This window comes from Budorcas taxicolor, chromosome 5 (assembly GCF_023091745.1).
Source record: "Budorcas taxicolor isolate Tak-1 chromosome 5, Takin1.1, whole genome shotgun sequence".
Lineage (NCBI taxonomy): Eukaryota > Metazoa > Chordata > Mammalia > Artiodactyla > Bovidae > Budorcas > Budorcas taxicolor.
The window spans coordinates 43821808-43847062 of record NC_068914.1 but is presented as its reverse complement, the minus strand read 5'-3'; the positions used below and the strand labels follow the sequence as shown (position 1 = coordinate 43847062).

Genomic DNA, 25255 nt, shown 5'->3' with positions numbered 1-25255 from the left:
ACACGGACAGACTCATATCCATTTGTATCATAGTCTGATGAATTCTGACCTGGGAATCAACCCTGAATATTCATTGGAAGGACTGATGCTGAAGCTGAAACTCCAATACTTTGGCCCCCTGATGCGAAGAGCCAACTCTCTGGAAAAGACCCTGATGCTGGGAAAGACTGAAGGCAAGAGGAGAAGGGGGCGACAGAGACTGAAATGGTTGGATAGCATCACCAACTCTATGGACATGAGTTTGAGCAAGCTCCAGAAGATATTAAAGGACAGGGAAGCCTGATGTGCTGCAGTCCTTGGGGTAGAAAAGAGTCAGACATGACTGAGCGACTGAACAACTGATAAATTTGGTCTCCTACACGGGCTCCCTGAAGCTAAGGCCAAGACTGTCCAGTTGGCCTCCTTGTCTCCCAGCACAGTGCTTGCACATAGTAGAAGTTCAGCAAATGTTTGCTGAGTAAACCAGCAAATTGATTGATAGCTGCAGGGTGTGCCAGAGGGGAGTGACAGAGTGCTTTTGGAAAATGAGCTAAAGAATAATCAAGACTTGATGTTAGATGTCTTAGCTCCCCCAGCTGAGGGACCAACAGCCCCACGCCTTTGTCCTTGGATAACCAGTAAGACAAGTGGAGAAAAAGGACACTTCCCTGGCTATGAATGAACCGTGATCCTGTGCTCTCCTGTGGCCGGGAACAAATCTGTTTGCCTCACAGTGCCTGGATTGCCCTTTGGAAAAAATCTGACCACCCAGTGGAGGGCTGGGACTAGGAAGCAGCCAGGGAGGTGCTGGGGAGGGGGCACAGAGACTCGAGGAGGTTCGGCTGTGAGGGCACCTCCAGCCCCGCTGGAGCACTGTGTGTCCTCCCTTGGCAGCAAGATATGCCCTATAATTTCAGGGCTGCTAGATCCCCAGCTTTCAAATTCCTGGCCTCCACAGCCAGGGCAGTGTCAGTTCAGTTCAGTTCAGTCGCTCAGTCATGTCTGACTCTTTGCGACCCCATGAATCACAGCACGCCAGGCCTCCCTGTCCATCACCAACTCCCGGAGTTCACTCAAACTCATGTCCATTGAGTCAGTGATGCCATCCAGCCATCTCATCCTCTGTCATCTCCTTCTCCTCCTGCCCCCAATCCCTCCCAGAATCAGAGTCTTCTCCAATGAGTCAACTCTTCACATGAGGTGCCCGAAGTATTGGAGTTTCAGCTTTAGCATCATTCCTTCCAAAGAAATCCCAGGGCTGATCTCCTTCAGAATGGACTGATTGGATCTCCTTGCAGTCCAAGGGACTCTCAAGAGTCTTCTCCAACACCACAGTTCAAAAGCATCAATTCTTCAATGCTCAGCTTTCTTCACAGTCCAACTCTCACATCCATACATGACCACTGGAAAAACCATAGCCTTGACTAGATGGACCTTTTTTGGCAAAGTGATGTCTCTGCTTTTCAAAATGCTATCAGGGCAGTGTAGGAAGAAATAAATAGTTTCTCTGGGAGGAGGCAAGTTCTGGGCGCCCCTGGTGATCCCAGCATGTGGGCTCCCTGGGGTCTAGCTTTCCACCTGCCTGCCCTGCACCCACACTAGAGGCCAGAAACAAAGCTCAGAGGAAAACCTAGACTCCAGAGAACCTTTCAGAGCTGGGAAGCATCTAAGGCATCCTTTTAAAGCATTTACTGGAGAAGTTCAAGTGCAATGTAGTTACCCCACACAGTACCTCTCAGTGACTCAATAGAAGAGACACTCAATAAATATGTGTGGATGAATGGAGATGAGGGAGCAGAATTGTGAGTGCTCTGGCTTCAGAAGGGCAAAGTGCAAATGGAGACTTTTCAGAACTTCACAGAGAACTTGGAGGTGAAGAAACTCTTTAGAGCACTGGAGTCTCATCTTCTTGGTTCATCCCCTTCTCCTTCATCCTGAGGGCTTCAGAACAGCCTTCCCTTCCTGTCCCAGGGGTCCCAGGCAGGAGGAGTTGGAAGGGAGCAGGATTGCAGGCTATCAGAGGAATGGGGACCACCTTGAGCAGAGCTCCCCACTGCTGTGACCCATGGAAACCAGAGTCATCCACTGAGCCGGGGCTGGAACTCAGAGACGCTTTTCCCAGTGCTATCTGCCTGGCTCACTCAGGAGCTTAGACCGAAGACATGGAGGAAACAGGTTTAGTCCCTTTAGCAGAGGCTGCCTTGGGATCCGGCTGGACACAGCCATCCTCTGACTCCTGGCCCAGCCCAAAGTCCTAAGCTCCTCCATTGGGCTCAGTTTCTCTGCTTCCCATCACTCCTTTGGCTGCAAATGGATCTGCCCAAACCTATATCTGCTGCTGGAAATACCATTCAGGGCTGTGAGTATGGAAGGGCCTTTTCTCTATTAATTTTTTTCATTTTTCACTTACGTATGTTTAATATTAACATAGCACATATATTTTGAAAAAAAGTTTAAAAAATAATGAAGTATAAAAAGCAGGAAAAAATCACCTGTCATCCCCTCTACAGAAAGCATCATGGTGATTTATCACTTTGAGCGAGTTGCTTTGATCCTTTGCCCTTCATTTTCCCCTGGCCCCGTGGGTCCCTGCTGACACATGGCACATTAGTGCTGGGGTTCAGGGCTCCAGGCAGCTCTGCCTCCCAGTTGGTGCCCTGTCATCCTTGGCAGTTTTCAGACCCAGTGCATTTTTAGGCCAGGGGAAAAATAAATAACAGCTTTAAAAATAAGGCAACAGAATTTGGGGCAAAATTTCTTAAGCCTATGTGTGAGATTTGAGCTGTATTTCAGGGGTGGCCAAAGCCAGGCTTGCGCAGTGAGAGATGTTAAGTTCTATTTTTAGGGAATATTACAGGCTGAGTTCTTAGAGCAACGCTCCTGTGGAAAGCAACTAAAAAGTCAGATCAAGTATTTTGAACATCTTACAGGCACTGAAGAGTTGACAAGGAAGCAAAAAATTAGTCCAGAATCTGACAGGAGCCAGCAAGGCCAGTGATTCTAGAGAGAGCTCTTGCCCCAAGAATGTTTGCTTATCTCATTTACTTTGCACTTGAGGGCTAAAAGTTTGCCAAAACTTGGTACCTCCCTCATGAAGCTGGGACCCTGAAGCCTACACCATGGGTAAGCGTGATGGAGTAAGCCAGGAGTAAGCCCTACCCATATGGAACTCAAGGATCTGAAAAGCCAGTGGCCTTAGTGCTGAGTGCATGCTAGTGGCATGGGGGCAGATTCCTGGGAAACTGTGATATCAGGCTGAGCTGTCTCATATATTTGCAGCCCATGTCGTCTACAGGGGCCAAGAGACCTATGGATTTAGTTTCACATCATCTCAGATTAGTAGTATCCTAGGAGCAGAGACATTACTTTGCCGACTAAGGTCCGTCTAGTTAAGGCTATGGTTTTTCCACTGGTCATGTATGGATATGAGAGTTGGACTGTGAAGAAAGCCAAGTGCCGAAGAATTGATGCTTTTGAACTGTGGTGTTGGAGAAGACTCTTGAGAGTCCCTTGGACTACAAGGAGATCCAATCAGTCCATTCTGAAGGAGATCAGCCCTGGGATTTCTTTGGAAGGAATGATGCTAAAGCTGAAACTCCAATACTTCGGGCACCTCATGTGAAGAGTTGACTCATTGGAGAAGACTCTGATTCTGGGAGGGATTGGGGGCAGGAGGAGAAGGGGACGACAGAGGATGAGATGGCTGGATGGCATCACTGACTCAATGGACGTGAGTCTGAGTGAACTCCGGGAGTTGGTGATGGACAGGGAGGCCTGGCGTGCTGTGATTCATGGGGTCGCAAAGAGTCGGACACAACTGAGCGACTGAACTGAACTGAACTGAGGAGATCCCTGGCAGAAGCAAATACAATCCTTCCCGAAGACAATCATCTTTGTTCTGGGTTTCTTCAAAGACACTGAACACAGCACTGTCAAGTATACACAGAAAAGGGTAGTATGGGTAAGAACCAAAACAGTAAGTAGCAGACAGACTCCAAGACTTCAGCCACTGGGACTGGTAGATTCACATGCTTGCTCTATTAGAGAAGTAAGAAGAGAGGTAACAAATATCCACAGGAAGCAGAAAACTGTGAAAATATGACTTAGTTAATTTGAAAAGTAGTAAAGTCATTTTTAACATTTTCTAAAAGTTCTATGGCTGATTCATGATGACATATGGCAGAAGCCAACACAATATTATAAAGCAAGTGTCATTTAATTAAAAATATATAAATTTTAAAAAATTTTTCTAAAAGTTAAAAATTCAATACCAGAAATTTAAAACTGAACAAAAGGATTTAACAATAGATTAAGTAAGTGAGAAGAAGATGGAAAGATCAATAAGAGGAAATTATCCTATGTAACTCAGATGTAATTCAGATATACATCCTAAAAAGAAAAATACAAAAGAAAATTAATGTAGAAAGTATCAGAATTTCTGACATTCTATTTTTTGCTTGCAATTGTTCTTTTTGGTTAAAATGTACATAAAATGAAATGGACGGATCTTAATCATACAGTCACTGTATTTGACCTTGGTAATCCCAACCTGTATCAAGATATAGAACATTTCCATTATTCCAAAAAATCTCCTCATGCCACTTTTCAATTTCCATGCCACTCCCAGAGGCAACCATTGCTCTGATATTTTGCTATACCATAGACTAGCTTTACCTTTTCTAGAATATTATATAAGTGGAATATCACAGTACATATTTAATGTGCAGTTGCTAAGTTATGTTCAACAGTACACATGTTTCTGTGTAAATTTCTTTTTCACTTAGGACGTTTTAGAAACCCATTCATGTTGTTACATGCGTCTGTAGTCTGTTCCTCTTTATTGCTAAATAATATTCCATTATATAGCTGTACATGATTGTTTATCCATATGTCTACTGATGGACACCTGGTCTATTTCCAGATTTTATTGCTATGAATCAAGTTGCTAATAGCATTCTTGTACAAGTCCTTTTGTGACTATATTTTCAATCTTACTGAGTAAATTCTTAGGAATAGCACTATCAGGTATAGAGCAGGTGTATGTTTAGTACTCTTGCCTGGCAAATCCCACGGATGGAGGAGCCTGGTGGGCTGCAGTCCTTGGGGTCACTGAGGGTTGGACACGACTGAGCGACTTCACTTTCACTTTTCACTTTCATGCATTGGAGAAGGAAATGGCAACCCACTCCAGTGTTCTTGCCTGGAGAATCCCAGGGATGGGGGAGCCTGGTGGGCTGCCATCTACGGGGTCACAGAGTCGGACAGGACTGAAGCAACTCAGCAGCAGCAGCAGCATGTTTAGTTTTATAGGAAATTACCAAATGTTCCCCCAAATGGCTGTACCAGTTTACAATTCCTAGAGTATGAATTCCAGTTGCTCCACATACTTGACAAAATTTTAGTGCCAATCGTTTTCATTTTAGCCACAATGATGAGTATAGAGTAGTATCTGATTGTTCTTTTATTTTGCATCTATCCAATGACTAAAAACATTGAGCACTTTTTCATATGCTTATCATTTTTTCCAATTGTGGTAAAAACATATAACATTAAATTTAGTGTTTTAAATATCTGTAAGTGTACAGTTCTGCACATTATATACATTCACATTGTTGTGTAACCATCACCACCATCCATCCACAGAAACTTATCATCTCCCCAAGCTGAAATTCTGTTCCTATTAAATGATAATTCTCCATTCCCCTCTCCCCAGTCCCGGACAGTGACCATTCTACATTCTATGAGTTTGACTCCTCTAGGGACATCCTATAAGCAGAATAGTACAGTATTTGTTCTTTTGTGACTGGCCTACTGCTCTTAACATAATGTCTTCAGGCTCATCCATGCTGTAGGGTCAGAATCTCTTTCCCTTTTAAGAGTAAACAATATCCCATTGTACATATACACCACATTTTGTTCACCTAGTCTTCTGTTAACAGACACGGGCCACTTCTACCTTTTGCCTATTGGGAATAATGCTGCAATGAATATGGGTGTGTAAATAACTCTGAATCCCTGGCTTTTATTTCTTTGGAGTATATATTCAGAAGTAGAATTGCCATGTCTGATGGTAATTCTAACATTAATTTTTTTAAAAATTGCTATAACATTTTCCATAGTGGCCATACCATTTTACATTATCATTAGCAATGCATGAGAATTCTAATTTCTCCATATTCTTGCCAGTACTTGTTATTTTGTTCTATTTGTTACAATAGCCATTGTAATGAGCATGATTATATGCTTATTTTATCATCCATTTATATGTTCTTTTGTGAAGTGTCTGTTAAAAATATTTTGCCCGTTTTACTGCATTTTAGTCTTTGTTATTGAATTTTAGATTTTTATATAGGCTGGACACCAATCCTTTGTCAGATACATGTTTTCCTAGTGAGTGGTTTGAATGTTCATTTTCTTAGTGGTGTTATTTGGTGAATAACTATTTTAATTTTGGTGAAGCCCAATCTGTCAATTCTTCAGAGTGAGAGGAGAGAAAAAATGGAATTGAGGCAATATTTGAAGAAACACAGGCTGATAATTTCCCAAACCTGTTGAAAGACAGGAATCCACATATTCAAAAGCTCAGGATAAGTAAAAAGAAACCTGCCTTTAGGTACAACATAGAGAAACTGCAGAATATCAAAGACAAAGAGAAAAAAAATTAAGCTGGAATGTGAGGCAAGGGAAATGCAGATTCCCTCAAGGAAGGTCTAGACTAACTGCTGACTTTTCACCAAAATGATGGCACTTGGAGGGCAGAGAAATGTCATCTTCATTACAACAAAGACACAACCATTATCCTGAAATTCTATATTAGGAAAAAAGTGTCTTTTAAAAATGAGGGTGAAATAAGAACATAAGTAAACAAGCAAACAAAAACTGAAATATTTTGCAACCAACACTTTATCATGAAAGGAAATTCCAAAGACTGTGTTTCAGTCATAAGGGAAATAATCTCCCTTGGGAGGGACCCATAGGAAGAAGAAATGAGTAGAAAAAATCATTGATATACAAGGGAACCTCAACTTTATAAAACAATTACAGTCTTTGAGAAGGTTAAAACCATGACTGATGTATGATAAATAATCATACATAGGGGTTTATAAACATAGAATAAAATATGTGACAAGTCAGAAAGAAAGCAAATAGATGAATTAGCAGCCCTGTGTGGCTTCTCTGGTAGTTCAGCTGGTAAAGAATCCACCTTCAATCAAGGAGACTCTGGTTCGATTCCTAAGTTAGGAAAATCCCCTGGAAAAGGGATAGGCTACCCACTCCAGTATTCTTGGGCTTCCCTGGTGGCTCAGCTGGTAAAGAATCTGCCTGCAATACGGGACACCTTGGTTCAATCCCTGGGTTGGGAAGATCTGCTGGAGAAGGGAATGGCTACTCACTCCAGAATTCTGTCCTAGAAAATTCCATGGACTATCCCATGGGGTTGCAAAGAGTCAGACATGACTGAGCAACTTTCTCACCCTCACAAAGAGGGTAAAGATATTGATTAATTTTTAGATTTTTAACAGGGTGGGCTAATGTAAAATGATAGCTTTAACCCTAAATATGCCAGTAATCACATTAAAGATAAATGAACAAAGTGTCTGAATTAAAAGACAAAATTGCAGTCTAGAAAAACTATTCAACCTTATGCTATTTATAAGAAATATATATAAAATAAAAGGATAATAAAATATGAGGGTACATCAAAATTGAAAATGAATAGTTTTAAAAAAGAAAATAATAGAGTCGGGAGTTACAAAAGTCTTTGCTCTGCTACTTTTACTAATCTATAAACTTAATTTATAAACTGCTTATAAATTTGGGCAAGTCACTGAGTCTTGAAACCTTACTGTTGCCATTTATAAAAGAAGAATAATAATCCCTGTCCTAGCTACCTTAAAAGATAAAATGAGCTAATGTGTTTGAAAGTTCTTCATGCAGCACCAGATACAATATTAACATAAGTGACGCATAGACTAATGAAATGAAATGTTAATGGTAACCTCGTCTATAGTGTTGCCCCTATTGTGGGCTGGACTGTGTCATCACCACCCCAAATTCATATGCTGAAGTCCTAACCCCCAGGATCTCAGAATGTGACTGTATTTGGAGACAGGGTATTTTAGTTTTTTCAGAATCTTATATTATGAGGAAGTGTGGACACCCCCATGGTGAGAGGGAAGAGGCTTCTGGAAGCCAAGGAGAGAGACCTCAAAAGGAGAAAGCTCGGCTTAGATTTGGGGTTCTAGCACTCAGAACTCTGGGGAAAGCATAATAATTCCTGTTGTTTTAAACCACCTAGTGTTTGGTAACTTAGTACAGGTCCTGTAAAGGAAATTAGGAAGGATGGGGTGGACAAGGATCCAGGGTTACTGTGGCCCCCCAGCTCCTCTGGTTCAGGGACCAGAACTCTCTACATGGGAATAATGCTCAGGAAACCCCAGTGATTGTCATGCGAAAGGCAATCCTGATTCCACGGGCACCTCTGAGAAATACATCTCTTTGGCACATTTCACAGTCTTTCTTTCACGTGGTCACCACCCCCAGAAACTGTTTAGTATCAGTGCTACTGAACTGCAGTCTGACGCTCATCATCGAAAGCTAATATTTCAGAGGCAAGTGTTAGTAGAAAGGAAAGCTTGCTTTATCCTGGAGGCCTGCGACCTGCAGAGAAAGCACACTCATATCCAAAGGCCAGTTCCCCCCTGCCAATCAGATGGCAAGAGCTTTGAAAGGGGAGCTTCAGGGATGCACAGGCAGAGAGAGAGGTTATTAGGTTGGTGCAAAAGCAATTGCAGTTTTGGACCTTGAATTTTAAATCATTATAACTAGGCTCAAACACATCTTTATTAATCAAAACCATTACAATCAACACATTTTTTCCAACAAGAAACATTTGTTTATTCCTGTAGCATAAAAATCTGAGCCTTGGGATTCCATGAACTCTTAGAAAGCATTTTCTGCCTCCTTCTGGTTGTGGAAGTGTTTTCCCTGCAAAAAGTTTCTGAGATGCTTGAAGACGTAAGTAGTTGGCTGGTGAGAAGTCAGTGAATATGGCAGATGAGGCAAGACTTTTTAGCCCAATTTGTTCAACTTTTGAAGCGTTGGTTGTAAAATGTACGGTTGGGTGGAAAAGAATCGGGCCCTTTCTGTTTAACAATGCTGGCTGCAGGCATTGCAGTTTTCAGTGCATCTCATTGATTTCCTGAGCATACTTCTCAGCTGTAGTGGTTTCACCGGGATTCAGAAAGCTGTAGTGGGTCAGATCAGCAGTAGTAGACCAGCTGATCCGCTACTGATACTGGTCTGCTGATCCAGTGTCACAGTGGGTCAGCTCTAGTGGATCAGCAGATAACCAAACAGTGATAATGATCACTTTTATGGTGCAAAAAGGGTTTGGCTTTGGGAAGTGCTTTGAAACTTCTTCTCAGTCCAGTCACTGAGCTAGCCATTGCTGGTTGTCATATAAAATCCACTTTTCATTGCACATCACAGTCCAATTGAGAAATGGTTCATTGTTGTTGTGCAGGATAAGAGAAGATGACACTTCAAAATGATGGTTTTTTTTTTTTTAATTTATAATCAGCTCCTGAGGCACCCACTTATTGAACTTTTTCACCTTTCCAATTTGCTTCAAATGCCAAATGGTCAAATGGTCAATGTTGAGTTTTTTGGCACCTTCTCATGTCATTGTTAGAGGATCAGCTTCAACGATGGCTCTCAACTGTTGTTTGTCAACTTCCAATGGCTGGCCATTGTGCTCATCTTCAAGGCTCTCATCCTTGCAAAACTTCTTGAACCACTGTACATTTGTTAGTAGTTCCTGGGCCAAACACACTGTTGATATTGCAAGTCAGCTCTCCTGCTTTATGATCCATTTTGAACTCAAATAAGAAAATCATTCAAATTTTCTTTTTGTCTAACATCACTTCCATAGTCTAAAATACATATAAGATAAGAGAAAGTAGTAAGTCGTTAGCAAAAAACGTAGAGCAAGAAATGCACATTAAGATGGTATGTAACATAACTGCATTTATTTAAGGATGTATTCCAATATTAGATAGCCAATTTCAACAATGCCAAACTGCAATTACTTTTGCACCAATCTAATACATGCAGAAACAGCGCGACAGGGTCAGATAGTCATCTTGAAATCAGTCACGCAGTGGTCTGATCAGTGTCATCTTGTTTTCAGTACAGTTCATCTTTGGTTCCAGGGTCGATTTGTACCCGATTCTTGGAATTGTGGCAGCTTATGTCATAGCTACAGTCTGGTCATCACGTAGTTAACTTCTTCCACCTTCTGGGAGTTTCAGTATCTATAAGACAGCTCACAGAACATGGGTCAGAATATTACCTATAATCCTAAGGAGGACCTACAGTCTTTGACTTTGTTTAATGATTCCAGAAAAACATCTATTTCTGCTTTATTGACTAAAGCCCTTGACTGTGAGGATCACAATAAACTGTGGAAAATTCCTAAAGAGATGGGAATACCAGACCACCTGACCTGCTTCTTGAGAAACCTATATGCAGGTCAGGAAGCAACAGTTAGAACTGGACATGGAACAACAGACTGGTTCCAAATAGGGAAAGGAGTACATCAAGGCTGTATATTGTCACCCTGCTTTATTTAACTTATATGCAGAGTACATCGTGAGAAATGCTGGGCTGGAAGAAACACAAGCTGGAATCAAGATTGCCAGGAGAAATATCAGTAACCTCAGATATGCAGATGACACCACCCTTATGACAGAAAGTGAAGAGGAACTAAAAAGCCTCCTGATGAAAGTGAAAGAGGAGAGTAAAAAAGTTGGCTTAAAGCTCAGCATTCAGAAAACGAAGATCATGGCATCAGGTCCCATCACTTCATGGGAAATAGATGGGGAAACAGTGGAAACAGTGTCAGACTTTATTTTTTGGGGCTCCAAAATCACTGCAGATGGTGACTGCAGCCATGAAATTAAGATGCTTACTCCTTGGAAGGAAAGTTATGAGCAACCTAGACAGCATATTCAAAAGCAGAGACATTACTTTGCCAACAAACGTCCATCTAGTCAAGGCTATGGTTTTTCCAGTGGTCATGTATGGATGTGAGAGTTGGACTATGAAGAAAGCTGAGTGCCGAAGAATTGATGCTTTTGAACTATGGTGTTAGAGAAGACTCTTGAGAGTTCTTTGGACTGCAAGGAGATCCAACCAGTTCATCCTAAAGGAGATCAGTCCTGGGTGTTCATTGGAAGGAATGATGCTAAAGCTGAAGCTCCAGTACTTTGGCCACCTCATGTGAAGAGTTGACTCATTGGAAAAGACTCTGATGTTGTGAGGGATTGGGGGCAGGCAGAGAAGGGGACGAAAGAGGATGAGATGGCTGGATGGCATCACTGACTCAATGGACATGAGTTTGAGTGAATTCCAGGAGTTGGTGATGGACAGAGAGGCCTGGTGTGCTGCAATTCATGGGGTCGCAAAGAGTCGGACACAACTGAGTGACCGAACTGATCTGAATGATTATTATTATACCATCCTGTTTCACTACCTTCTTTGCTTCTGCAATTTCTCACTTCTCTGATTAAATTTATTCTTTGGCTGAAGTTTTTTCTACAGACAAGAGGCAGGCAGATAACATGTGGTGGAGAGGGCGGTGTCTGTTCTAGGAAGACTCCATAGGGTCCTGCTATGTTTCATCAGGATAAGCCATTAAGAAACTGACCAGCAGAGGCTGGGTCAAGCAAGAGACTCAGGACTCTGCACCCAGCAACAGAGCCACCCGAAATGAGGGGCCTTTGCTGCCCATTCATGTTGGCTAACCTCTAGCTGCTTTTGCCACCCTATGCCAATTCCAGAGTTGCAGCCCTGGGCCTGTTTGGAGGAGTGGCTCTGATTGCAGGTGACAAGGATGCAAGTGGACCCAGAGCCCTGGGAATCACCATGCTGCTCACCTCAACAGAGTGCCAGCAAAGCAAATCTTTTCAGCTTCTCTCTGAGTTGCAGCCCAGACACAGAGCATCGGCTTGTGGAAACTCCCCAAATGAACAGTGACATATCAACAGTGCTAAAGGGGATAACTTCCAAGGACAGTACCAGGCAGAGAGAAAATAGAAATGACAAATGAGGCAAGACAGAAAAGGAGAAAAGCATGCAGGTGGGCTGGCCACATGAGTGCCCTCAGAGGCAGGGCTGGTCTATGGCCTGAGCCCTCTCTGCCTTCTGTCCTCAGGGCAGAGGTACTGCTGGTTGAGAGGTGGCCGTACTCTATGTCCTTCTCCAGTACAATGAGTGATGTTTCCCCACAAGAATCTATATTTGGAACCATCCTGCCTGTCAGAGGACAGTGCTGCATGGGAGGGAAGCCAGCCTGCTGGTGGTGAGAGCAAAGCAGTCAGAAGTCCACCGCGTCCAGTGGTCATGCTCCAGGGTAGCCTCCCTGTTTCCTGCCAGCTCCTCCAGCAAGTCTTACGGTGATCCAAGGCAAGGCATCGGTGCCCTGTGGTGGTGCGGCAGTGACAGCAAACTCCAGGAGGGAACCACATCTTAGCAGGAGGGAACCACACCTTGCACATAGTAGATGGGCAATAAAATATTGCATGAATCCCCTTATGGGTTCTGTCATATCTGGGGGCAATTCAGGAATTAATGCATCTAGGAGGTACCCTGACAGTCCACGGTCTAGTTATATTAATCACTTCCAATGGTTTAAGTTATGAAGCCTAGGTGTACTCCAATCCCAGATTCTTCTATTTTTTCCCACTCAGTCTAATTCTTCTTTTCAATCCTGACCCTCTCTTCGCATTTTCTTCTTTGTCTCTTGTTTCTTCAACTGAGCGCCAGTAAAATAGATTTGGTGTGAATAAAAATTGTGGCAATTTATTTTGATAGAGGAAAATGACTGCAGTTAGATCCCTGATAAGACTTACCAAGTCTAAGGAGACACACCATACGTGATCATCGGAAAGTTTTTTTGTTGCTTTCAATTCTCTCACAGGTCCAAAACTTGGAGCTCTGAGATGGCTTCTCAGTGGGAAATCAGCCACAACACTATTTTCTCTAGTCTGAGTACACTGTTGCTGCACAGCGGCTTCTCCCCGCTTCCTACTGCAAACACACTTCGTGCTGCTGGAAATAGTTATTTCTCTCCTCTCCCAGCACAGAGATGTGTATGTGTTCTATTCACAGTAGGCATGTGCATTTCACATGTGTAGTGTTATACATATATATATATATAGATGTTTAGTGGATAAGTTGTGTCTGACTCTTTCTGGGGCCCCACGGGACTGTAGCCCGCCAGGCAACTCTGTCCATAGTATTTTCCAGGCAAGAATACTGGGGTGGGTTGTCATTTCCTTCTCCAGGGGATCTTCTTCTTGACCCAGGGCGCCAACCCTTGTCTCCTGAATTACAGGCAGATTCTTTACTCCTGAACCACAAGGGAAGGCTATCCCACCCAGGGCATATATATAAAGTATTTACTACTCCACACCAGAAATCTTCGCTCAGGTCTAATATAGGTAACACAATTTACCAAATAACTATAATCACGAACTACTTGAGAGAAGGAAAGATACAGAACACTAATGAAATATGTGATGCTTATTTCTTTTTAAAGAAGTACCAGAAAAGGAAAGGTCATCTGGCACACTTCCAGTGAAACCACACAATTTCTAAATTTTGTACATCATTTCAGAAGAAAACTGTCAAAGATGAGGCAGGAGGAAAACTTCTGTCAGTCGCTTGATGATTATGATCAGAGCAGAAATGGGTCATTACTGCCTTAAATTTCTTACTAAAATTCTAATTAAGAGACCTGGGTTTTGGCTTTAAAAAAAAAAAAAAGATTTAAACTGCCAGTTAGCTGACTCATGTAATTCTGATATTTTTCAGTACAAGTTGGTTTCCAATGAAAGACTAGAATTTAGCCCATTTTTAAACCTTTGTCCACCCCGGGTAGATAGATGGTTTTCAATGGATTTGGTATCATATACTTGTTTTATTAAAATCCTAAGTTCTACTGAATGACTGGTTCTCTTGATATCTGGGTTTGGCAGTATTCCTACCTTGGAAGCTTCAGTGATTCCTGAAGCTTCTCAGTGGGCCATAAAAGGAGAGAATAAACGTGGAAAGGTGGCATATGATATAGCTGTATTGTTAATTCTTATAAACATATTTCTGAATGAGTGTATCACCTTCTTTGAGTCAAAATCTATTTCATTTAGGAAACACTTTTCCCGGGAATTTTGACTAGGAAACATTAGACTACTTTAAAATGTAGAGATGCTCTGTTCTCTCATAGAAATACAAGCTGGTCCTTTGTGTTGTGTCTTTCAGACTTTGCCGGAGGGGAGTAGGGTTGCTTCCTCTCCGTTGCTCGCCTTTGCTCAGCACTGTCTCCGCTCCCTTCCCTGAAGGCATTTCCTCGCTGGCCCGCCCCCAGCGCCTGTCCCCGCCGAGGCCGCGCTGTCCTTCTTTTGGAGCGTTCACTTGGTCCTTTCTCGCCTCCTCCCACCTATGGGCGCGGCTCCTTCCCCTCCCCACTCTGGGAAGGGCGCTTCGTCACCCAGACGAAGCAAAGGCCTTCCCGAGAAGTGATTATCTTCGCTTAACAAAGGAGAACTGGTTCCTCAAATGCAGAACGCACACCTTTCAGTTTAGATCTCAGATGCAGGAGGGAACCCGGCTTCAGTAAGGCCACGCCCGCCGCGGGTGGAGCGGGAGTGCGCTTTTCGCTCGGGACCCCGGGCCAGCACCACGGTCAGCGCCCTGCCTGAGGCGCGCCCTGGCCACCCGAGCGCCGCCCCGGCGCCTCCGGCAGATAGCCCTGCACAGGGGACACGCCGGAGGTCAAGTCGGGCCACGGCGCGGGTGCCAGTCTGAGGAATAGATCTGAGCCAGAGGGGCGGGCCGTGAGCTGCGGAAGACTTAACTCAAGGCCTTGTAAGGCCTGCACTCATTTAGAGTATTGTGAAAAGTGACGGAGGAAGACGGAGTCCCTTTTACTCCCCTACCCCCACAGCTCCCCGCCCCCGCAAATAAACACAACAGACAACTTTACGCAGCAAAACAGAACGGCTGAGTTTAATGCTTCAAGTTTTCCATTTCCTTCCACAGGGCTTCGTTTTAAAAATAACAAAATGAGGTAAACAATGTATGTACACATTATAAACAGTGTGTCAGTTTGCGGCAGCGGCAACGCTGATGGTTGGAGAGCAGCTGCCGTGCGGTGGCTCGAGGTCAGCCGCCTGCGCCGCGAGCAGATTCGTCGTCCTGGGGAGAAGTCGCGGCTGTCGGAGAGGCGTCTAGAAGCATTTGCGGTGGACGATGGAGGGGCCGGCCTCGTCGTACTCCTGCTTGGTGATCCACATCTGCTGGAAGGTGGACAGCGAAGCCAGGATGGAGCCACCGATCCACACGGAATACTTGCGCTCAGGTGGGGCGATGATCTGTAAGACAGTGAGGACCTGTCAGGTGCGCGGTCGCGGCCGGGGGCCCCTCACAGGCCGCGGCTTGGGCGAGGGCGCCACCCACCTTGATCTTCATGGTGCTGGGGGCCAGGGCGGTGATCTCCTTCTGCATGCGGTCGGCGATGCCCGGGTACATGGTGGTGCCCCCAGACATGACGTTGTTGGCGTACAGGTCCTTCCGGATGTCGATGTCGCACTTCATGATGCTGTTGTAGGTGGTCTCGTGGATGCCCGCCGATTCCATGCCTGGGGGCCACGAAGGGGAACGTGAGACAGAGGGCGGGAGGCCCGGGGGGCCCGCGGGGCTGGCACGGGCCGGATGGCGGCTGCGCGGGGCTCACCAATGAATGAGGGCTGGAAGAGCGTCTCCGGGCAGCGGAAGCGCTCGTTGCCGATGGTGATGACCTGACCGTCGGGCAACTCGTAGCTCTTCTCCAGGGAGGAGGAGGAGGCGGCGGTGGCCATTTCGTTCTCAAAGTCCAAGGCCACGTAGCACAGCTTCTCCTTGATGTCGCGCACGATCTCGCGCTCAGCTGCGGGGAGCGGGGCGGGAGAGGAGCCCTCAGCGCGGGGTCCCGGGGACAGCGCACAGTCTGCCGGCCCACCCGCCTGAGGAGCCCGGGGCGCCGCGCACCTGTGGTCACGAAGGAGTAGCCACGCTCGGTGAGGATCTTCATAAGGTAGTCGGTGAGATCGCGGCCAGCCAGGTCCAGACGCATGATGGCGTGCGGCAGCGCGTAGCCCTCATAGATGGGCACATTGTGGGTGACGCCGTCGCCGGAGTCGAGCACAATACCTGCGCGAGGGTAGAGTCGGAGATGAGCGGCTGCGCTCTGCTAGGCGCTCGGGGAGGGGCGAGGCGCTCGGGAAGAGGGGGCGGGGGCTCCCGGGCTCTCACCGGTGGTACGGCCGGAGGCGTAAAGGGACAGCACTGCCTGGATGGCCACGTACATGGCCGGAACGTTGAAGGTCTCAAACATGATCTGGGTCATCTTCTCGCGGTTAGCCTTGGGGTTGAGGGGGGCCTCGGTGAGCAGGGTGGGGTGCTCCTCGGGGGCCACGCGGAGCTCGTTGTAGAAGGTGTGGTGCCAGATCTTCTCCATGTCGTCCCAGTTGGTGATGATGCCGTGCTCAATGGGGTACTTGAGAGTCAAGATACCCCTCTTGCTCTGCGCCTCGTCTCCCACGTAGGAATCTTTCTGCCCCATGCCCACCATGACGCCCTGCGGAGCGGATATACCAAGCTCTCATTACCGAGGTTCCCAGTGGAGCGGGGCTAGGCCGCGTGGGGACCCGGCCTGGCTCCCTCCGGGAACCGGCAGCCTGACCTGGTGACGAGGGCGGCCCACGATGGACGGGAACACGGCCCTAGGGGCGTCGTCGCCGGCGAAGCCGGCTTTCACCAGGCCAGAGCCATTGTCGCACACGAGGGCGGTGGTCTCGTCTTCGTCACACATGGTGTCTGGTTTCTGCAAGGACAGGAATGCCATGGAGATGCTCAGTGTTTCAGGCACGAGGCCCCGCTGGCTGGAGCGCCCTCCCTCCCGGGGGACCTATGGACACCTCCAGCCTCCAGCCCCCAGCCCGGCGCCATCCTGCCGGGGAAGCAGTCACAGCCGCGCGGGCGGAGCTTCGCTGCTGGGAGCTCTACTGCGAGGAGACCGCAGAGAGCGTTTCTCCACCTGGGAACTCAGGACACACGGACCCGGACCCGAGAGCTCTCTGCCTTCGCTGCAGGCACCGCCCTCTCCCCCCATCCCTGGCGTCGCATGGGGGTCAAGGTCCGCGAACCCTGATTGCTGGGCCACTGTGAGGGTGGAAGGAGACGCCGTGGAAAGGGCGTGGGTACTCCACCAGGGCACGAATGGCTTATTTTGGACCTCCATGGCACTTCAGACTCACAGCCGAAACGCCCTTGGGACTGATGGCGAGCCAGGGGATACTGTCTCTTCTACTGTCCTTTGGTTCTGTTGGGAAGGAACTGCCCTGGGGAGGACTACAGCAAAACCTTTCATCTGCCTCGGCACGCACGAAGTGTCAAGGAGAGCTGCCCCCAAAGGGCTGGGAATAAATTTGGAGATCTTTCCAAAGGACCCGGCCTCCTGTCTCTTCTTTAAAGCACACGTGACTCTGGGGCCAGAGGCGCGGCTCACAGGACGCGGGGCTGGGGCTGATGCAGTGAGTGGGCCGCACTCTACCCGGAGTTCTCCAGGCTGCCGCGGTGGGGCCTGTCCTCCTGTCCCCACCCCGCCCCTGCCTACCTGGGCGGGTGGCTACACCTGCGGCTCTCCGGCTCCGGTCCCGGTCACCGTGGGAAGGAAGCGAGACTTCTCTCGGCGCTGTCCGCTGCGGTGGCCGCTCGTCCCCCTGCTCAGGTTTTATATAGCCCTCGGGCGCTCCCCTCGCGCCGCCCCGCAGGAATGTCTCTCCCCTTCTCAAGCCATATTTGGGTGTCGGGCACTAGAGCCCCCTCCCCCGACCAGTTCAAGGCCTGGGTCCCCGCCCGGGTCCCCTGCGCTGACCAAAGAAGGAGAGGTCTGGCCTGAGCCCAGGTAACACGGGCCGGGCCGTATATGGAGTGTCTGCCCGCCGGTCGGCCCCTCCCGACCCCGCCCCGTTGCCTGGCGGAGGGGCTGGGGTGCGGCGAGGGTCACCGAGTTTGCGGGGTGCGCCGTGAGCCTGCGCCCGGGCTGCACCTGTCCGCAGCCGCCCCGCCCCCGGCCATTCGGTGCTCTCGGAGCCTCGGGAAGGTGCGCCCACATTTCACCTCTTCTTCGTTCGGGTTCTTTACCCCCCAACTCAAGTGTGACTCCACCGAGGAGGACCCTATATCCTAGTGGTGGGGCCAAGAGGACCGGAGATGCAGTCAATCCCGGAGTCCCAGGCAGGGGAGGCAGGCGATCCCTTCCCCCAGATTCCCAGCGAACTCGGTCTCTCCCCCAACCCCGAGCTCCCCAGTCCAGAGGGCTGACGCCGTCGGCCCCCACCCCCACCGGAGAGGGCCACCAGCGGCCGGCGGGCGCGCAGCTGTCGCGAGGACAACTGTGGAGAGTCAGGGAGGAGGCGCTGGGCTCCCGGCACAGGCCCCGCAGCGGCTCTGGGCTCTCGCAGTCTCTGGCACTGAGCCAGGACCCCCAGCGCTGCCCGCCTCGGGGACGCGCTGTGGGCTCGGGAGCTCATGAAGGGAGTGAAGTTGAGTGACTAACTGCCCGGCTCCGGAGTATGGCAGGCTGAGCTGAGCACCCCACTCCCGCATCCTTGGCGGGGCTCACCGACGCCCCAGTCCTGGGGAGGAAAGGCAAGTGTCACAGCCCTAGGGTGGGAACTGAGAGGTGCTCTTACTAGATGAAGCCTCACCCGTCTCTCCTCCCTGTAAAGAGGACAAGGGCATCGCGCTCTAGGATGGGCAAAACCTTTCCCTTCTGCAAAGGCTGAACAAACTCATCGTTATATTTAGAGGGTGATGCCCAGCCAAGGCCAGCTGATTCCCAATCCACCTTGGAGAGTCACCGTCCACCAGAGCCTGCTGAGCGATTCTATTTATACCGCTGATACACGGGGGATCTGTCTTTCTGATTTTCTAGAAGGATTTGGATCTACTTATGGTAAAGGTGGAGTAGGGGTCAGAGGAGGTTATTAAGTTGGTGCTCCTCACTGTTTTTTCCTCTGGGGGGAACAGTTCTAACCTTGCTGTGGAAGGTACAAGGAGGAACAATTTTCTGCAATGAACTCAGGGACATGCTTTAAGGGGTACATCAGTGATGTGGTGTGAGCCAGAATGGAACCACTCATTTTTCTGACGTGCTCAAGTGTTCCCAGAATAGGAACTCGGTGGTGGAACTCAGCAACTGGGACAGGTGTGGGTCCTCGAAGAGGGATATAAAAACACATGCAAAACCCTCGTCCCCAGCCACACACTACTGCTGCTGCTGCTGCTGCTAAGTCGCTTCAGTCGTGTCTGACTCTGTGCGACCCCATAGATGGCAGCCCACCAGGCTCCCCCATCCCAGGGATTCTCCAGGCAAGAACACTGGAGTGGGTTGCCATTTCCTTCTCCAATGCATGAAAGTGAAAAGTGAAAGTGAAGTTGCTTGGTCGTGTCCAACTCTTAGCAACCCCACGGACTGCAGCCTACCAGCCTCCACCGTCCATGGGATTTTCCCAGCAAGAGTACTGAGTGGGTTGCCATTGCCTTCTCTGGCACACTACTGCAGGCCTTCCTAAAAATGACCAAAGTCAATAACAAACTAGGGAGTTAGTACAGGGCCTCTTTAGTATGTATAAAGCCATTGTGCCTTCATATGCAGCTTCTTAAATTAGAGAATGAATGAATAATGGACAGAACTACATTTCAACACCTTGTGTTCTGCTGTGGCAGTGTGACATGGAGACACTAGGGAAAAATAACGTGGCAAACGCACTCTGTGTACAGTGTAGGGGAAATAGCTTCAATTCTGGTCTTGAAGGTAGAAGTATGCTGTCATTCACTGAATACCTAAGAACTTGTTGACCTCTTAAAGGGCAAGGAGGTTGTATTTTTCAAAATTCTTGCTCAGTGCAACTCTTCTCAGTGCAAGTTTTTGTAAGCTCAGGCTCTATTAGATTCAAACACACATGCAAAGCTATGAATCAGGCTTTTGTAAGCTCAGGGTCTGTTAGATTTGAACACACATGAAAAGCTATGAATCAAGCACTCACAAGCTAGCAGAGACCTGATGGTACAGCAAACCCTGGGGAGGTGGGCCCTAAGAACACCAGTTGGCATGTCTGTTCTCCGCCCTGGGTCAGGCTGGTTGAAATAGTCCTGGAGGGCCACTGTGGGGTGGTTGAACTCTCATTGGCTGAGGAATGGCCCGAGGAGCAGGTGGAAGGCAGTCTCCATACATGTATGCTCTGGGGATCAACCCAGTGCCTTGCGTCTGAGTAAGCAGGTCACTGCCTGCACAGCCTTTTGAGAGTGACCCTGGAAAGGTCAGCCATGCAAGCTATGCTCGGAGGAGAACTCCTGCTTCCAGGTTTGCAGGGGCAGCTGCAGCTTGATCATCTGGCAGGCCCATCTGCCACAGCCCAGCCCATGTGCTCCCTCCCATGCCCTCAGCCACGTCCCTCACCTCCTCCCGTTTGTGGATCCCAGCCTTGTGCTGTCGGTTTCTGACCTATTTAGACGTGAACTTTTAAAAGGCTTGTTTTCATATTGTTCCGTTAATCCTGTAACTATCTGGAGGTACATGAGACAGGTACTAGTTACACTAGCTTTAAACATAAGAAAACCAAGGTCCAAAGAGCCAGACATGTCCTGGGTACCATACTGCTGGGGACACGCAGGCACTTGGAAGACTCTCCCTTCCCTAGGAGTGGTTGGGCTACCTTCTGTCTCCCTCTAAACTTGTCCAACACTTGGTATGTTCTGGAACTTTAACAGATCCTCAAGGGATCTTCTCCAATGAAGGGCCAAAGACATCTTGAAGTCACAGCTTCACATGCGGCCATCCTCTGTCATCTCAGAAAAAAATAAAAATAAAAATAGTGAGGGGGGCTGCCTGGCAACACAGTCAGAAACAGTCCAGCAACCAAGTGGGTAAAGGAAAACACCCAAATTCGCTGTCCTCCTAAGCCACACATCTAAAAATGTGCAGTCAACTGTGGCAATCAGGAAGAGAGGACTTCGATCTTCTACTGATGGTTTTCTCAGGCCGAGACTTGCTCTGCTTTGTCATCTCTAAGGGACTGAAGACTCCACTGGAGCCTTTCCTCCCCTTTCCCGCTACTGCATCTCCGCTTGCGCTTCCCACTTGCCAGCCGTAGTGAATCAGTTAAAAGGTTGCCCTTCAGTAAAGCTCATTTGAGTGTACCTGTCCCTCTGATGGGCTATGTGACCTCGGGCAGGTGGCTTCCAGAGGCAATCAGGCTTCTTAACTGAGGCTGCCACTCTTTAAGACTGATTTGAAGGTTGAAACTAGGCAAGTGCATGGAATACACTATCTTTCTTCTAAAAGGGTTTGGAGGCGGTGAGAGGGATGAGGTGGTAAGGGTGAGCAAAGGACACTAAAAACCATTACAACTGCTCACTGAGCACTTGGACAGAAAAAGTCAATGTATGTATTTTAAATATATCTGGAGTGCACAAAGATTTTTGTACAGAGATTTATTCCAGTATTTATTTAACATGGTGAAAAATAAATAAACCAACCCAACCCAACCCAAGACCAATAACCCAAGTGTTCTAAGACTGTTGAGAAGAGAGACAGAGATCTGTTAAATAAATTATAATACAGCCATATGGTAAAGTGTCAGGCAGTCATTAAAAAAAAATGTATCTTGAGGAATATTGAAGACATACATTCTTGAAGGGGGGAAAGTTAGTTCTTAGGAGGTTAAAAGAATCTTAGATATTACAATGATTTGTGTCTCCAAAGGCTGTGGTACATAAAAAAGATATACAATATACCTGTGGTATAAATTTTCATGGAGGTGGGGGTGAAGGGAACAGAGTGACTAAAGAATATTGTCTTAAAAAGTCTCCTTAGGAGGAATGATAATGAAAAAGAAGGTTGGGAAATACTGGACTAAAGATACATAGAAATGCTCATAATCAGTCAGTCAGTTTAGTCGCTCAGTCGGGTCTGACTCTGCAACCCCATGGACCACAGCACGCCAGGCCTCCCTGTCCATCACCAACTCCCAGAGTTTACTCAAACTCATCTCCATGGAGTTGGTGATGCCATCCAACCATCTCATCCTCTGTCACCCACTTCTTCTCCTGCCTTCAATCTTTCCCAGCATCAGAGTCTTTTCCAAATTTGTCAGCTCTTTGCATCAGGTGGCCAAAGTATTGGAGTTTCAGCTTCACCATCAGTCCTTCCAATGAATACTTAGGACTGATTTCCTTTAGAATGGACTGGTTGGATCTCCTTGCAGTCCAAGGGACTCTGAAGAGTCTTCTCCAACACCACAGTTCAAAAGCATCAATTTTTTGGCACTCAGCTTTCTTTATAGTCCAACTCTCACATCCATGCATGACTACTGGAAAAACCATAGCTTTGATGAGACAGACCTTTGTTGGCAGAGTAATGTCTCTGCTTTTTAATATGCTGTCTAGGTTGCTCATAATACCTCACATCAAAATACACAGGTTATAAAATGTGATACATGCACAATCTAGGATATATTTCAAAATGGTAACTGAAGCTATTTCTGGCTAGTGGGATTACAGGGGTTTATTTTCCTCCATATATTTTTGAGAGGTTTCACATTTCCTACAGTATTTTTTAACTTATAGAATTACATAAGATTCTATGTAAAAAATACACTTTGGTATTCAATGAGTTAACTTTACATAAGAATATAGACAGCTGTTTTCTCTCGAAGGATTCCTTGAATAAACTGTCCAGGAAAAGGTAGGTGGACTACACTGATACTTCTGTAGTTATCAAATACACCCATGCATGGGGAGAAGCTAAGGTCATCAGTGTGGCTCTCCTCCAGGTCTAGTTACGTGGAGGACTATGCCACACACCCTGATTCCCCCAGACAGTCCCCCAGTACGTGGAGGGTGATGGATGCTTCAAGAAAAGTATCATTCAGACCCCAAAGATAAAAAGAAGCAAAATTCAATTTCTAAAAAATTTTCTTCAAAAACAAAATGCCAAAACAAAGGGCATCAGTGTCAGTTGCCTTCTCCCTCACCAAGAACTCCAGCACATCTCTTGCTGTGATTCTCAGATTCTGCCTCAATCCTTGACAACAGTCACAAATCCCTAAAACAGGAGAGCACACAAGGACCACTCCTCACAATCAAACCCACAACCTTATTGTTTGACTGGGGCCAAAAGCTGTGACTTTCTGAGCAGCGTTCAAAGACAGGAGCAAAGAAAACCTTTTCCAAGTCAGAACCATTTCTGTCTCCTTAATATACATGCTCACCTTTATAGTACCTTTGTAATTTATCAACTATTTAGTTTGTAAAAGAACCGGTTATTTTTTGATGAAGACTATGTTGTGGAAAGTTTTAAAATTTAGAAGAAAAAAAGTACTCAATATCTTTAGGCTTTAATTACACTATTACCATTAAAATGTTTCTCTTTTAAAAGCCCCAACCATCTTAGAGCTATGGCCATCCTTAACAGACAGAGGTAGCAGAGCCTTTTTCTCTGTCAAAATGAGACATCAGCCATTGTGCTGAGAGCAGCACTTTGCCCCTGTGGTCAGCGGGCCTGGGCCACCGTCACCGCCTCTCCTCACAGGGGGTAACCGGGCTTGTGGCACTCAAGGAGGCGGCATGGCCCTGTGTCCCTAGAGCACAGCGTCACAGGACAGGATCGTATGGATAAGAACAAAGTCCCTCTAAAACTGACATCCTTTAACACAAGAATCCAACCATTTCTTATGCCATCTGACAACTCTCTCTCCCTAACTCCCCTAGAAGCGTTAGGACACTCCTCACCCTGATCTCACGCTGCCTCTCCATGGCAATGCAGACAGAGGCCAGAGGCCGGGCGGCCCCTTCTTGCCCTCTGGTTACCACTGGGAGCAGATCAGAGGCAGCATCTGCAGCCTGCAGTGGAGCCGGCACGAGGGCTGAGCTCTGCGAAGCCAGGAACCGGACTCTTCACCACATTTAACTCCTGACCTTTTCGGCTGTTGGAAGCAAGTTGTTTAGTGAGTATTCAACTGGGCCAAAGCCTGAATATGCCAGCAACTCCGTCTTTATTTAAAGACAGATTAAAAACTGCACAATGACATTGGCCAAGACAAAGAAGCTTTGAGAACAACTACTTTTCAGTTAAATCAGTTGCCATACTAAGAAAACCGATAAAGGTTTCTATAAAGGTTTCACACCTTACATTAGCCAGACAGACTGAGGAGAAGCTGGAATTCAGTGTAAATCATTCTGAAATGCATGACGCTGACTGAATAGGTTGTGGTGGTGGTGGTTTAATTGCTAAGCCATGTCGGATGCTTTGCGACCTTATGGACTGTAGCCCGCCAGGCTCCTCTGTCCATGGGATTTCCCAGGCAAGAATACTAGAAAACATAAATATGCTTTATTCACCAAGATATTTTTATTAATACTATTATTTATGTAGAAAAATTTGACATCTTTCCCAATGAAGTAAACAGTTATCAAGCTCACACTGAATTGCCCCACTTTTTGTTTTGTCTATTTTATAAGTTAGCAAATTGTGACAGTTATCCCACTAGATATTCTGCTCCCAGCCCTAATCAAAATCAAAACAAATATTCCAGACACTTTGCAGTACATAACATCTAAGAGTCACAGCAATTTCAGAGACGACTTAGTGAAATCTTGCTGTTTTTAGAGTTATAGAAGCTAAAGCCTAGAAGTGGTCTTTGTATACAAGAAGCTGGAACCAGGACTCTGGATGGAGTGACAGAAAAAGGAACAGTAGTAGATATGAAAACAACTGATAAACTTCAGTGGAAAAGAGGAAGAAAAAACAATATCATGTAACTGAAAACCAAAACTACAGTCATACAACTATTTTGTAGTAGCTTACAAATAAAGTATAAAAAACTCAGAAATATATGTTATAAAACTGTACAAACTCCTAGATGTTTAAGGTCTAAAGTTTTTAGAAGGACACACTTATACAAATTTTCAGGAAAAATAATCATTTTTAGAAAAAGTCACATTTGTCCCTGGACATAGTATTCATAATTGGCTTTCAAAACAAACTCAAAGTAAGGGTTGGACTTCAAACTTCCCAGCTGGTCGGCCTGCAGCAGCTCCTTCACCTCGGGTAGGTACTCACTGAGCTGAATGCCTAAAAATACAAACACAGAAAGTTGTTTTTTTTTTT

General features: G+C 46.6%; 2 protein-coding genes across 2 annotated transcripts in view; both read right to left on the bottom strand.

Annotated features, from left to right (window-relative positions):
- Positions 1 to 15020: 15020 nt before the first annotated feature.
- Positions 15021 to 17853, bottom strand: ACTA1 (actin alpha 1, skeletal muscle). The gene is made up of 7 exons (XM_052640420.1): positions 17696 to 17853; positions 16763 to 16903; positions 16333 to 16657; positions 16069 to 16230; positions 15776 to 15967; positions 15499 to 15680; positions 15021 to 15413 (listed from the first exon to the last, which is right to left on the bottom strand). The coding sequence occupies exons 2-7, from the start codon at positions 16889 to 16891 to the stop codon at positions 15270 to 15272; spliced, it is 1134 nt and encodes a 377-aa protein (XP_052496380.1). The 5' UTR covers positions 16892 to 16903; positions 17696 to 17853; the 3' UTR covers positions 15021 to 15269.
- Positions 17854 to 24489: 6636 nt separating this feature from the next.
- The window catches only part of NUP133 (nucleoporin 133), a 55811-nt gene continuing 55045 nt past the window's right edge, over positions 24490 to 25255 (bottom strand). The window contains exon 26 of the mRNA XM_052640169.1: positions 24490 to 25219. Coding sequence (XP_052496129.1) covers positions 25083 to 25219 — 137 coding nt within the window. The 3' untranslated portion in view covers positions 24490 to 25082. The remainder of the gene's footprint in view (positions 25220 to 25255) is intronic.

Bases quoted from the DNA above. Each gene is read 5' to 3' on its own strand.
- ACTA1 (XM_052640420.1), bottom strand. From the start codon at position 16,891: ATGTGTGACGAAGACGAGACCACCGCCCTCGTGTGCGACAATGGCTCT. The intron at 15,968-16,068 runs GTGCGCGGCGCC...CGCTCCCCGCAG, and splicing joins CTACTCCTTCGTGACCACAG to CTGAGCGCGAGATCGTGCGC. The intron at 15,414-15,498 runs GTGGGTGGCGCC...ACTGTCTTACAG, and splicing joins CCAGCACCATGAAGATCAAG to ATCATCGCCCCACCTGAGCG.